Source organism: Podarcis filfolensis (assembly GCF_964270895.1).
Source record: "Podarcis filfolensis genome assembly, chromosome: 4".
Classification (NCBI taxonomy): domain Eukaryota; kingdom Metazoa; phylum Chordata; class Lepidosauria; order Squamata; family Lacertidae; genus Podarcis; species Podarcis filfolensis.
Window position 1 is genome coordinate 10,338,027 of NC_139607.1, and position 12,947 is coordinate 10,350,973.

At 40.6% G+C, this 12,947-nt stretch overlaps 1 protein-coding gene and 1 long non-coding RNA gene across 34 annotated transcripts in view; one reads left to right on the forward strand and one right to left on the reverse strand.

Moving 5' to 3' along the window:
• The window catches only part of LOC310761305, a 173,338-nt gene that overhangs the window by 91,240 nt on the left and 69,151 nt on the right, over positions 1-12,947 (forward strand). The gene's annotated exons all lie outside the window — the stretch shown is intronic.
• The window catches only part of MYCBP2 (MYC binding protein 2), a 140,683-nt gene that overhangs the window by 17,513 nt on the left and 110,223 nt on the right, over positions 1-12,947 (reverse strand). For 29 of the 33 annotated variants that reach the window (XM_083610273.1, XM_083610292.1, XM_083610289.1 and 26 more), the window contains 12 exons: positions 12,655-12,899; positions 11,378-11,545; positions 10,524-10,681; positions 9,613-9,812; positions 8,802-8,951; positions 8,028-8,188; positions 5,146-5,302; positions 3,702-3,926; positions 2,937-3,002; positions 1,877-2,116; positions 1,510-1,608; positions 444-524 (listed from right to left, as the gene is read on the reverse strand). In XM_083610273.1, coding sequence (XP_083466399.1) covers positions 444-524; positions 1,510-1,608; positions 1,877-2,116; positions 2,937-3,002; positions 3,702-3,926; positions 5,146-5,302; positions 8,028-8,188; positions 8,802-8,951; positions 9,613-9,812; positions 10,524-10,681; positions 11,378-11,545; positions 12,655-12,899 — 1,950 coding nt within the window. The remainder of the gene's footprint in view (positions 1-443; positions 525-1,509; positions 1,609-1,876; positions 2,117-2,936; positions 3,003-3,701; positions 3,927-5,145; positions 5,303-8,027; positions 8,189-8,801; positions 8,952-9,612; positions 9,813-10,523; positions 10,682-11,377; positions 11,546-12,654; positions 12,900-12,947) is intronic. The other 4 variants (XM_083610274.1, XM_083610287.1, XM_083610288.1 and 1 more) reach the window with 2 other exon arrangements.

Below are 12,947 nucleotides of genomic sequence, written 5' to 3' on the forward strand. Positions count from 1 at the left end.
CGTCCAGGGCTTGCTCTTTTGAATCGCCACGTGTATGTGGTGTATCTGCAGTAACTTAACAAATGGTCCCTAAATTAATTTGTAAAACACAAACGTTTTGATTTCTGCTGAGTAAATTACCTGGCCCCTACCCAAACTGTTTTTGAATTGCTCTGCTGCTTATATCCCCAGAAGTTCCTAGTTTGCATTTTCTTCTTTTAAAAAAAACCAAAAACCTGCTTTACCCCTTTTGCATAAAAGCGGGATAGTTAACATGTCCAAGCTAAAAAATACCCAGCAGGCACCAAACTCTCCTTCTTTCTCCCAGCCACTTTCTGCCCTCCTCTCCCCAATGACTGCCACTTCCCATGCTGAACCCCCCTCTCTTCCTGCGCCCTGGAGACCACATATCCAAGGGTGTGTAGAATGCTCAAAACTAGAAAAGGCTACTATAGTAAACAAACCTGCTTTTGCAAATTAGTCAGTTTACTTCTGCTGAATATAATTCCAACCATGTGCTCTTTCAGGTCTGCATCCGAAGTTGCCTTTAGATGGAAACATTAACATTTGATGTGAGCCTATGTTCCACAGGTTGATTTTTGTAACATGAAACTTAGAACAGTTTTGCTTTCCTTGCATATGCTGGCATTTATAAAAACAGAATACCTAGCCAAAATAAATTCGCTGAAGAATATATACACATCACACATTTTTCCCCCTTAAAAAAGAAGTTGTCAATAATACTGTCCTGGTTTTCTTTGTAAGAGTTTAATACTCTATGAAGAACTGAGCTTCCAAGTATGACTTTGACGTCAGAGACAGAATTTTGCATTGGGGAAAATCTGGCGCATTGTGACTTACAGTGCAATTTTAATAATGTCTACTTAGAAGAAATTCAGTGGGCTGTAAAGGGGGTTACTATTGCAGCCAGAGACTTCTACTTCTACTTTTTTGGGAAATGGTAACATGATTGAGAATCTGTTTATGTAGGACCTTCTGGCAAGAAGAATCGTAGCTGCTTTTTGCAGGACCTGGATATTAACACAGGAGTTCCTACTGTTAAAGCAATAAAATACTGTGCAAGTTAAAACAATCTGCTTTACTTGCAGATAGTGCTTCCATGCATTGGCTTCCTAGTGAACTGCTATTTGCAACAAGAATTAAGAAGAAACTGGGATGTAGACGTGGACTTTAAATAGTGGCTGTTAATCAGAACAAAACATTAATAGTGAGGCTGCTCCAAGGTTCAACGACTGGTGAATCAATGCATCTGAAATAAATAAATGGCTTACTATGAATCTTGCCAAACATTCCCTGACTATTGTTGAAAGTTAAGTAATCCCAAAGAAAGTCTATATTTCCAGCATGTAGGTGAACATTCAGCATTACTAGCAATTTGGCGAAACCACTACTGAATTAAAAGGAAAATCTAGGTAAGGGAATTCAGTCCAACATGGCAAAAGCCAGAAATTGACAGAACTTTCATTACTAGTTTTAGAATCATAGTAATGATAGAATACAAATAAATACATTGTGTACTTTTTCTTCTCCTTCAGGTGAAGACAGCAAAGCTTTTTCTTCTTGTTCTGGTGTTGGCTCAGCATCTCCAGATATGAGTTTTCCAAAGACCTATTAGAGAATGGATAAAACAACAGTAGAGGAGTTACGCACAAGCTTTTATGCAGCTGCATTAACCGTTTTAAAATATCTATGTGCAGTTCATAGCAGATACCCAATATTCAAAAATAAACACATGCATAAAGCTCCCATAGAGTCTTTCAATGAAACAGCTTCAGATAGAGCTTCAGAGACAGAATTACACAAAAGTCACTCTTAGATCGTATGTCTAATTTACAGCACTAAACATGAATTGTTGTGATGCAATTCAGTGTCTCACCTGAGATGTAATAAGTCTGAAGACCCGCAGCGTCTCAGCTTCACAGTTCCTTTGCTGAGCTACACTTGCTGAGATCTGGCCGGCTATCTTGATGCTTTCGCCATCCTTCCATCCCAGCACTTTCACTTGCCTAACTCTGAGAGTGTTCTCTGGTCCCTTTAATTCAATTTTGATGATGTGATTATCTCCACCAGGAAGTTCACTGGTTACCCAGCCAATATGCCTTGAATCCAAGTCAACCTAGTACACAGGAATGTAAAGACGGATTTGTAAGGTCGTGGTGGGGACACACATACAACTAATGACTTGCTTTTACAAGTAACTAGTTCAAAACCCAATATTTGATAGTTTGATTCACGCATCCACATTCAACAGTTGAGGGCTGGGCATGTGTGAATGGGTTATCACCACAGACAGAGCTTTCAACCCAACCAATGTCAACTCAAAACAACTGCCAATATGAATTAGATTAAAGATGGACCTTCCCCTCCTCTCTGTACACAGGACTGGGCAATTTAAAACTGTAACAGTATTCAGATTCTGCAGCCACCTGATCCTTTATTACAGGCACGTATAAGGGACAAAATGCAAAACATAAGAAAGTGGAAGGCATTCGTTCATTTCCCACATCTCTATTTGTTTCTTCCAGAGACATAGTACAAATATGATGCAAGGGCATCTAATGTTCAGTTACGGAGATTTTGTAAAAAAAAGTCCCTTGCATAGCATGTTAAATGCATATTACTCCTGCAAAGAAGCCAAATAGAATGAAAGATTTCTGCCACCACCAATATGCTGTGCCTAATGGTAGTCAGATCCTATTACATAATCGACATGCTTGATTGAATTTTGGTGCTATCTTATTTATACTGTTTTCATTGAGCTGTTGTATGTATCACACTTTTACTGTATGTTTTTTTGTAACATCTATTAATGTTGTTCATTGCTTTGGGGCTGCAGGGCTGTGAGCCAAACAAAGCAACTATAACATTCCAACTAGTACCATATATTCTTTAAGAATTAAGATGTACTCTTCTTCATAATTAAATTAGTTATTTACCTGCTTTATTCTGCAAAGATCTTCTACTGTCTTGCCTGTTAAAAAGGTCATCGAAGTCACTTTGTTCTACAAATGACAGAATGAAACAAAAATAAAAAGACGCTTTCAAATGTGTTGATAATACTAACAACATAACTTAAAGTGCAGGACATGAATATATGTAATTTTATAAAACTAGATAGTGAAGAAAAGCAGAACTGCGATAGCCAAACAACTTTAAAGCTCAGCATTTTCACTCCATGTGGGTCGGCTCACACGTTTAAATCAACTGAAGCTATCAATTCTATATTCTGTCAACTCACTTCTGTAGGTCTGTGCTATATGCAGGATGATGTATAAGGGATTCTCTTTCTGAATGCACGAACCCTGCATTTCTGAACCAAGGATTTTATAACTCAATCCTATGGGTTGCATTCAAAGTAGTAACTAAATTAAAGTAACTTAGCAGCATGCTTGTTCCACTGGCGAAATGCTTCATGACAGTGGTAGACTGCTGTGCAAGAAAATGCATGAGCAGTGTTTGCTGGTAACTTCACTGCACAATGCATTTACAATAGTGCGACTGTTGCATTGGACTGCTCTGTTCACCCATCCACTGGCTCAAGAGCCCTTGCAGAAGTGGACAGAGAACGTTTGATACAGTTTGATCTAACTATTTTATAACTACACTCTCTACAGCAGTGCAAATTTATGAGAATATGCAAGTTCTGCTATTCTTTGTTTCAACAAAATTCATGCAGAAATATGACACAGAATATGATTTACCCCAAGATCCCGTGAGTTATCAACATGGACAGACACATAGCGAGCATTAATTCCTTTGACGCAATTAATGGTAATGTTTTTAGTCTTATTTTTATCTTCATCTCCAGATTCCCAGAAGGTTTCTGTTGACCCATCCGTCAAACTACCAATCATGGCTGGGCGACTTGACGTTTTAATATCCACGATGCTGGTTAAGTCTTTTAGACAAATCACTATACATGATTCCTGTCAAAACAGTGGAGTTTCAGAGTCAAAGAGGTAAAAAAAACAAAAAACAAGCAAAAAAAGTATGTCACTCCTGTGGTACAAACCATTCTTTCTTGATTAGTTTAAATGAAGAGCAGGTATGAAATGAGACAGTGATTTTGAGTTTGAAGGTTCTCTTTAAAAAGTAAAGTAAGAATAAAGACACTGTTTCTATTAACATGTGTCTAGATTAGACGACTTTGTCCATCGAGTTTTCTTGGCAGGGATACTGGAGTGGCTTGCCAGTTCCTGCTCCCTGAGTGCTCACTGGAAGGACAGATCCTAAAGCGGAGGCTCCAATACTTTGGCCACCTCATGAGAAGAGAAGACTCCCTGGAAAAGACCCTGATGTTGGGAAAGATGGAGGGCACAAGGAGAAGGGGACGGCAGAGGATGAGATGGTTGGACAGTGTTCTTGAAGCTACCAGCATGAGTTTGACCAAGCTGTGGGAGGCAGTGGGAGACAGGAGTGCCTGGTGTGCTCTGGTCCATGGGGTCACGAAGCGTCGGACACAACTAAACGACTAAACAACAACAAGACTAGACGGCACATCCAAAAATCAGATGCAGCTACCTGACACCATTTAGCCACATATCGCAACCTGCATTTGCTCCCATAGGTCTACACCAGGTTTTCAACCTTTCTGAGTCCATGGCTCCCTTGACCAACTACATTCTTTCTGCAGCACCCTTGTGGGGCTCAGGAGCCCAGTTATGTCACCCCTTGCCTGCACAGCTGGCTGCCTCTTATCCTTTTTTGAACACCCTCCCTTGTGCCATGTTCCCTCAGCCTCCTCTCCTCTCCTCTCCCCTCTCCTTGGGAGTCCTTCAGGCAGCTGCTGCCGCCCCTGGTCTCTGACCTTGCCCCCCCCCCTCCGCCCCAAAGATAGGTGCCTCCCAGAGGCATCATTCGCCTGCGGAGCTTGTAGCCAGGGCTGCTGCCACAAACAGTTGTGCAAGCCTTTGGGAGGCAGAGACACAAGAGGGCATCCGAGGGTGGGCATCCCTGACCATCATTCAAGGCACCCCAGGGTGCCGCGGCACACTGGATGAAAACCACTAGTCTACAAATATGGAAAATATCAACTTGTGAAAATGAAGTACTTCTGAAACTTCATTTTAAGCGACTGCATGCATTTCTGATTAGTAAGATATGCTCATCTACTGCCTCCCTGGAAACTTGGGAGATACGACTTACCTGACTAATAGCTTCAAAGCCAGACTGGATACTGATACTAAAGCTTTCTTCACTGTCTCCATCATCAGATTTGGACAGAATGTTGTTAATGTGGTGAAAGACATTGCTCTGGTGCAGAAACTGGTGATCCGATTGCTTGAATTTGAGGCTCCAGCATCTGAAAAAAATAAGTTAACAAGCACCCTTCTTCAGTTTTAATGAATCCAATGAACCATGAGCAGAGCATACATCATCAGCTTAAGACTCTGAACAGGCAGCCCAGGCTCTACTAAGAAGAAACACATTCCATTATTTGCTGAGTTCCCATGTCTATCTATGTGGCAAATAAATGCCTTTTAACTTTCTATCTATCTATCTATCTATCTATCTATCTATCTATTTACTGTAACATGAATGTAGGCTATGAGATATATAGAATATACAGTATGAAATACATTAAAGAAATTCCTGTTTCCCATTCTGTATCCCTTTCATTACTAAACATATGTGTAAATATATATTTTTCTTTTTACCTATAATTGTGATTTCCCTCCACCACAACTCGACATCCTTTATTATAGTTTAAAACTTATCATTGTGTTATATATATTAGTTACATTGACCCCCCAGAAACAATCTTACAATAGTTTTATCACACCTTTACGAACTTAAGTCCATGTATATCAATAAATTTGTTTTCGAACGATGTTTTGTCATATATTCTTCTAAACAAGTCCATTCCTTCTTGAGTTTCTGATTCAATTGAAATTTGATGGCTGCTGTTATTTTAGACAACTCTATGAATTCACATAGCTTGTTTAACTACCCCTGTATTGAGGGAACAGTGTCCCCGTTCCAAATTTTCACTATCAGTAACCTAGCAGCAGCTGTGGTGTATAAAAATATTCTTTTCTTATCTTTTAGGCAACAAGTGCGTAAAATATCCATCCATCCAACGGTGGAGCGGCCCCCGCTGCGCCTGCTGCGCACCAGGGTGTGTGCAGGACACACCTGGGGGTGGGGCATGCCATGAGAGTGACCCCTGAACCACTGCACACTGAGCCAGTGTGGTGTAGTGGTTCAGAGCGGTGGACTCGTAATCTGGTGAACCGGGTTTGATTCCCTGCTCCTCCACATGCAGCTACTGGTTGACCTTGGGCTAGTCACACTTCTCTGAAGTCTCTCAGCCTCACTCACCTCACAGAGTGTTTGTTGTGGGGGAGGAAAGGAAAGGAGATTGCGAGCCACTTTGAAACTCCTTAAGGTAAAGGTAAAGGGACCCCTGACCATTGGGTCCAGTCGTGACCGACTCTCGGGTTGCGCGCTCATCTCACTTTATTGGCCAAGGGAGCCGGTGTACAGCTTCCGGGTCATGTGGCTAGCAGGAATAAGCCGCTTCTGGCGAACCAGAGCAGCGCACGGAAACGCCGTTTACCTTCCCGCCAGAGTGGTACCTATTTATCTACTTGCACTTTGACGTGCTTTCGAACTGCTAGATTGGCAGGAGCAGATTCCGAGCAATGGGAGCTCACCCCGTCGTGGGGATTCGAACCGCCGACCTTCTGATCGGCAAGTCCTAGACTCTGTGGTTTAACCCACAGCGCCACCTGCATCCCTTTGAGACTCCTTAGGGTAGTGATAAAGCAGGATATCAAATCCAAACTCTTCTTCTTCTGCTACAAAGCAGGGCGCACTCACAGCCACGAGCAGGCATGTGCCCTGGGCCTTGAGATCTCAGCGATGCTTTTGTGAACAGCGCTGGGCTCACAGGGAAGGCGTCGTGAGCAGTTGTGTCCTTCACACTGCACCCTCTGGCTGGGAAGGAGGCAAGTGCCCCAGCCCCAGCAACTACTAGCAGTGCCATAGTGCTGGGTTCACTGTGGGGCAGAGCGCTGTGTTGCGTTCCCCCAAACTGTGCCCGGGGCGATGGCCCCCTCAGCCCCTCCCCTGCTACACCACTGCACCCACCTGAGATTCAAGACTAACAACAGAAAAGACAGGGAAGGGCCTAGAGGCTAACAATACTTGAAGGCTATTAGATGTCAGTTCCATTATTGTTTGTCTCTGAAAGTAACAAATGAGGTCTTACATTAATATGGGCTAAGTAAGTACGGCTGAACAGAAGGAGGTGTATTCAATTTTTTTGTGGGGAGGGGACACACCAGTCTTTGCAATATGCAACACACACTCTACCTGAATGAGCAGGTTGAGAAACGGTAGGAAAATGTTTACATATTCAAGCATTTGATCCAGCTTCATGGTCATTACACAGCCCAATCTGAATGAAGACTGCTCAAGAGCAAGGGCAATGACATAATCACATAGCCAGATGCAAGTAGTAGCCAATGGAGTGTCATCACAATCTGCAATTTGTTGGTATTGCTTCTGGAAGAAGCCTGCTTTTGTTTTTTGAAATGGTGCCAGAGCTGCAGATCAGAAAGAAGGTAACTGCAGTACTGGAACAAGGGATTATTCTCCACATATCCTGACAAGTTTAAATCCACATTTATACCTGCTTGGAGGCAGGAAGGTACATGAAAGAAGTAAACCATTTTTACTGAGTTTTAAATACAGGAATCCTGATCAGTCAATGTACTCAGCTCTTACAAGACAGAAGCAGGATTCTATGGTTTCCTATTGCTCCAAAATGCAAGCGAAAAAACTTGTGTTAATATGTCCAGTATAACAAATCCTACCAATTACCTTGTGAAGCATCCTAATTCTGGGCATCTGAACGCTGCATACTGAAATGTGCCCAGCCACATACAGAGCTGGTGTCTAAATATCTGAGTAGGTAGCTTTTTTCCCTACTTTTGCTCTAAATGAAAAAAAAAAACTTTATATATATGTTTACCTTCTCTCTGCTCAATTTTTAAAGGAGATTTTCTGTATCTAGCACCTACCTCAGAGCCATCTGTTGCAATGAACTTCCACTTGGGAGAGACATCATGAGGTCAGAGATGGTCTGTAGCAAACGGTGGAAAGTATGGGGCAAAGGATGAGCTGCTTCACCAGCAATCACTATGTCGGACAACGGATGCTCACAGACTCTTGTATCCTTTTCCTGAAATTCAAATTGCGTAAGTTACATCTGGAAAGCTGCCCTCTTGAAGTAAGGGCACACTCACGTCTAGCTGTTCTCATTATGTTAACCATTTCCCCAGTATATATTCTGGATCTGAGGCTCTATTACAAGAAAAAAAGCTTTCAAAATTCTATATGCATAACTTAATAAAATTAATAGGCGTGTGCTTAATCACGCACCCACATATATTGCAACACAATTCAAGATGGTTTGTTTTTCTGCACTGCAATTAAGATGAGGACTCTGACAAAAGGCACATGATTTACCTTATGGTTCTGATCAATATTAAGTCAATATTTTTTCTATTTTTATTTTAGTTTTTTCTTATATAGAGAATGCTGTATATTTTATGCTTTGCTGGTATAAATTGGTCGTCGGTGACAATGAATTCAGATTAAAAATAATCAAAACCAATTTCCTTACAAATGTTGTACCATGCCTGTTAAAATAGAAAACTGATGCAATTCTGATTTTATTTTATCTTCAGTGAAACACTGTCTTCACAGGCATTATAAAATCTGCTGAGATAATATTAGGTGATTGGGAAAAGGTGATGCACTAAGTGAACTAAGTTGCAAGCACTTCAACTTACTTGTTCAGCATTTTCTTTGTTTGCTTTGTTCTCTTCATCCTCTTCTTCCTCTGGCTCCACAGGGGCAGGAGTCAGAGAAGCCACAAAATGCCATAAAATATCGTGAAGAGATGTTGTTTGAATGACATTGCAGAGAAGCCAGTTAAAAGCCTAGAAACATAAAAGTTGCAGAGTTTAAGTGCAGAGGAAAACTGGAGGGGAGATTCCAAATTTCAGAGGATGCAATAGTATTTTGTAGAAAACACGTGCAGTTTATGCAATCCATGATAGTAAGACAATCTAGACACGTGTAGGGCACTGTTATTTTTTTTACAGACATCTGCAGTTAGCTGGCTGATGGTGTAGTAGTAAGAAAAACAGAAAGTTAACTCATGGGAGCGACAGGTGCTGAACTGAAATGCAAGTAACTGCATAAACTGCATGTACTGGTTGTTAGTCACATTTAGAGAAAAGTCAGTACAGTGGAACCTCGTGTTACGGACGGTTCCGATACTTCCGGGTTGCCGCGGGACGCAAGATGAAAACACGCAACCTGAAGAGGACGTATCATGAGGTTTGACTGTATTCTGATAGCAATGTATGTGCAACTAAGGCAGCTAGCAATACTAAGGCAGCTAGCAATATTTAGAAATAGATGGCATTCTAGATATCTTAACCTAGCACACTCTTAAGCAAGTTTACTCAGAAGTAAGTCCAGCTGCCTGCATTCACACATCACGATAAAACACTTTGGAAAACTAAAAATGCTATTACAAAGAGAATGAATTACTGATGCGACACTGATTCGGATGATAATTAAGGCACTAAATACCTCCATAGCAAACACCCGGCAAGCTGATTTTCTTAAAGCTTGTTTCATTGCAATTTCAAGTCCCTCCAAGTCATGATGTTGGATTACAAATGCCAGAACAGGCCACTGGAAATTTCTCTCTCCTTTGGAAAGAGAGCTGTGGGCGGAGATTAACCGAGAAAGTTCAGGAGATGGATGTCTCAGGAGAGAGGACCCCACTTCTATTTAAAAGCATAAAAATACGTACATATTAGAGAGTTAATAATATACTAAGAAGGTTAGTATATTAGTATTAATTTACTGAAAGCAGAAACTGTACAAATATCCTGTCCTACCACTTATGCTAAATATTACTTGTTGGCTATACTAAACGGGGAACTTAATTCTCAGGCAAACAATTTGGCTGCAACCTTTTACATTCATCAGATATTACACTTTGGATGTTCAGGCTCAGATAGACACTGCTTTTGGATGTGCTGTGCATTGTGGACAATCAGAAAGCTGAATACTTAAAAGTGGGGTGTCCATTGTGCATAATGGTGAAGGGGCTCACTGACTCAATACTAACCAAAAACAAAATTAAATGCAAAAGAAGAACACGGTAGGGAGAAAATAAAGAAACAAAAGAAGAAGAAAAATGGGCCTAACTCATATTCTTTCAAAAGAAAAGCTTTTCCTGAAGCTACTAAGGTGACGGCCAAGACGGAAGGAAGCAAGAAGGCACCAGCCGTGTCTCTTTGAGAACATGTTGTGATGACTGGGGGCAGCCTTCATGCTAAAGCCTCTGTCACTTAAGTCTAGAAAGTTCTGATCAGAGCTCTGCACCAGAACTCATATTTGGGATTGCACAGAAATCACAAAGAATCAAAGTAGCATATACATCCACACAAACAGTAAAATATTTTCACAGCTGGCAAAGGTTATATCCTTACCTGCATCTCCACTGTTGACTCTCCTTCTGGGGATAGCCTTTACTCGTGCAGGTAAAATGGAATGTTGTTTATCATATTCCGATGCAACGACTGAATACGACCTTTGAAAAACTGTGCGCTTTGCCAAATCTGTATCTGTGATGGGACTAGTCTCTAAACTAGAAAGATAACAGTGCATTAATTAACATCTTTATAGGCATATGCATTTTAGCAACCCAATAATTTAAATATATCTCCTAGTAACAAACAGGGAAAGCTCATGAGTTCAATCAACTATTTCTTGCTCCTGGATTTCTAAGGTTTCCAAAACGGATTTCAAACCATGCATTTAGGAGTGAATCCTGATTAGCATTAACCATTGTGCAGATATGATTACAAACTGTGGTTAAGAGGCTTTTGCATGGTAGAAGGCTTTAATTCAGGGAGGGGAAGCATTATGTCTGTGCTGGCCCCCAGAAAATTAAAAATTATCTTGCAAATTCTAAGATGTTCAGCAGCAGGGTTTCAGCTTATCTAGAATGAAACAATCAACGTCTTTATTTCTGACAAAATTATAGACTATACGAACCTTTTAAGAGTTTCTATGTCAGACATTACATTACGTTACATTACCATTTTTACTAGATTACCAGTTCCCTAAATGAAATATCATGAAGGTTAGTGAAAGAAATCAGAGTTTCTTCTTGAGCTTATAAAAAAGGTGGTAAACATAAATCCTTGGTTTCAGTAAGTATTAATAAGATGGTCTCTTGATGCTTTTCTCAAAGTAGTGTTATGAAGAGTTGCAAATAAATAAATAAATCACAATTTAGCAGTTAGCACACCAACACATACTAACATACACATTGGAATACCTTGGTGGCATGGATTTCATGTTACTTTCTGGCTCCTCAAAGACATTAGGACTGGCATCAGGAGTAACAGATATATAAGGTGCAGGTACTGAAGTTGAGCGCAAATACCTCATCTCATCCTGAAAGAGGTTGTCGTCTTGATAGCCAACAAAGTTTTCATGATGATGTCTGAAAAGAATTAGACACCACATGTTATGTAAAGCCAAGGCTTTTTTGGTCCAATCAGTCATCAACCAATCATTTAAATGCATAAACCCAACAAAAATGATATATTACTATCATTTTGCTTAACGGTTACCTAAGCACACCTGGGACATAGTATTTCAACTAACTGTCCAAAGACACTAGCTCATCAAAACCATATCACTACACAGGCTAAATGTCTCTAAGTTCTGATCAACCAAGGAAGCTTTCAAAATTATTAAATCTCGTTTTACAACTCCCCTTTTTCCTAATTTGAGAGGTAAAGGTTGGGTGGGATGACAGGCTGAGCAACAAGTCAGCAAGGTTCAAAATACAAACTTTGCAAATGCCATCTGCATATGCACCCTTTTGCAAGGAAAGGAGGTTCAGCAGCAGTTTGACTTCCAGCAAAAGATCTTACCTGGAAATTCAGTAAGATCTCTGGAGAGAATCCAACTGCTTCTCTTTGTGGAAGCAAAGACAAAATGGACTCCAGCCAGAATCTGTCACTTCCAGTATAGTCTATTTTCTTATGAGATTTTACATTCTATACCTTAAGAAGATATTCACTCCATTGTGCCCTATGAACTCTTAAAGTGGTCTGAATGCCATGTGATTGTGCACACGCACACACACAGTTCAGTACTGCAAACAGGCTTCTTAAAGCACAGACATCTAAAGGAACACCAGACACTCAGAAATGAGCTAGAACTCTTTGGAAGAGCATTGACTGATAGGAAGGTAAATATAATAAAAAATCATCAGGACACAGTTAACATGTGCTTTTAAAAACTTTAAAACCCACCTGTAGCCATGCTTGAAGAGCTGAATGTTATTTACTGAAAATGATCTAACACACACAAAGGTAATGATTATAGTTAGTGATTCCAGTTAATTAACAGATTGCTTCTTTAAACTAGGAATCCTTGACCTAATAGCAATAATGATTACCCTTAACACCTATACAGTAGATTTTTAGTTTTAAAGTTACTGTTATCTCAAGACAAAGTAAATGCATTTGAGAAAAGCAGAGTTATTAATGATATTAAGGCACATTTGGGAGGGAGTCAATATGTGTATTTGTTTATTGTTACCTTGCTAACGTCTGAAGATAGAGACAAGTCATTTTAACAGGGAAATCCTCCGAGATGCCTTCCTTGACGCTCGGAAGCTGCGACTGGAATGGTTTGGAAGGGTGGTAACACAGAATACTGGGCTCAGCTGCACTGCTCAAGGCCAGCAAGAACAATGCATTTGCTTTGATCACTTGATGGGCTTCCATGGTGGGCAAGGCACGAGGTGTCTTAACTTGCATTGGCTTTCTCCTAGACTGTTTGACCTACAGGGAGACAAAGAATGCTACTTGGTGACCATGGCAGTGGAACTT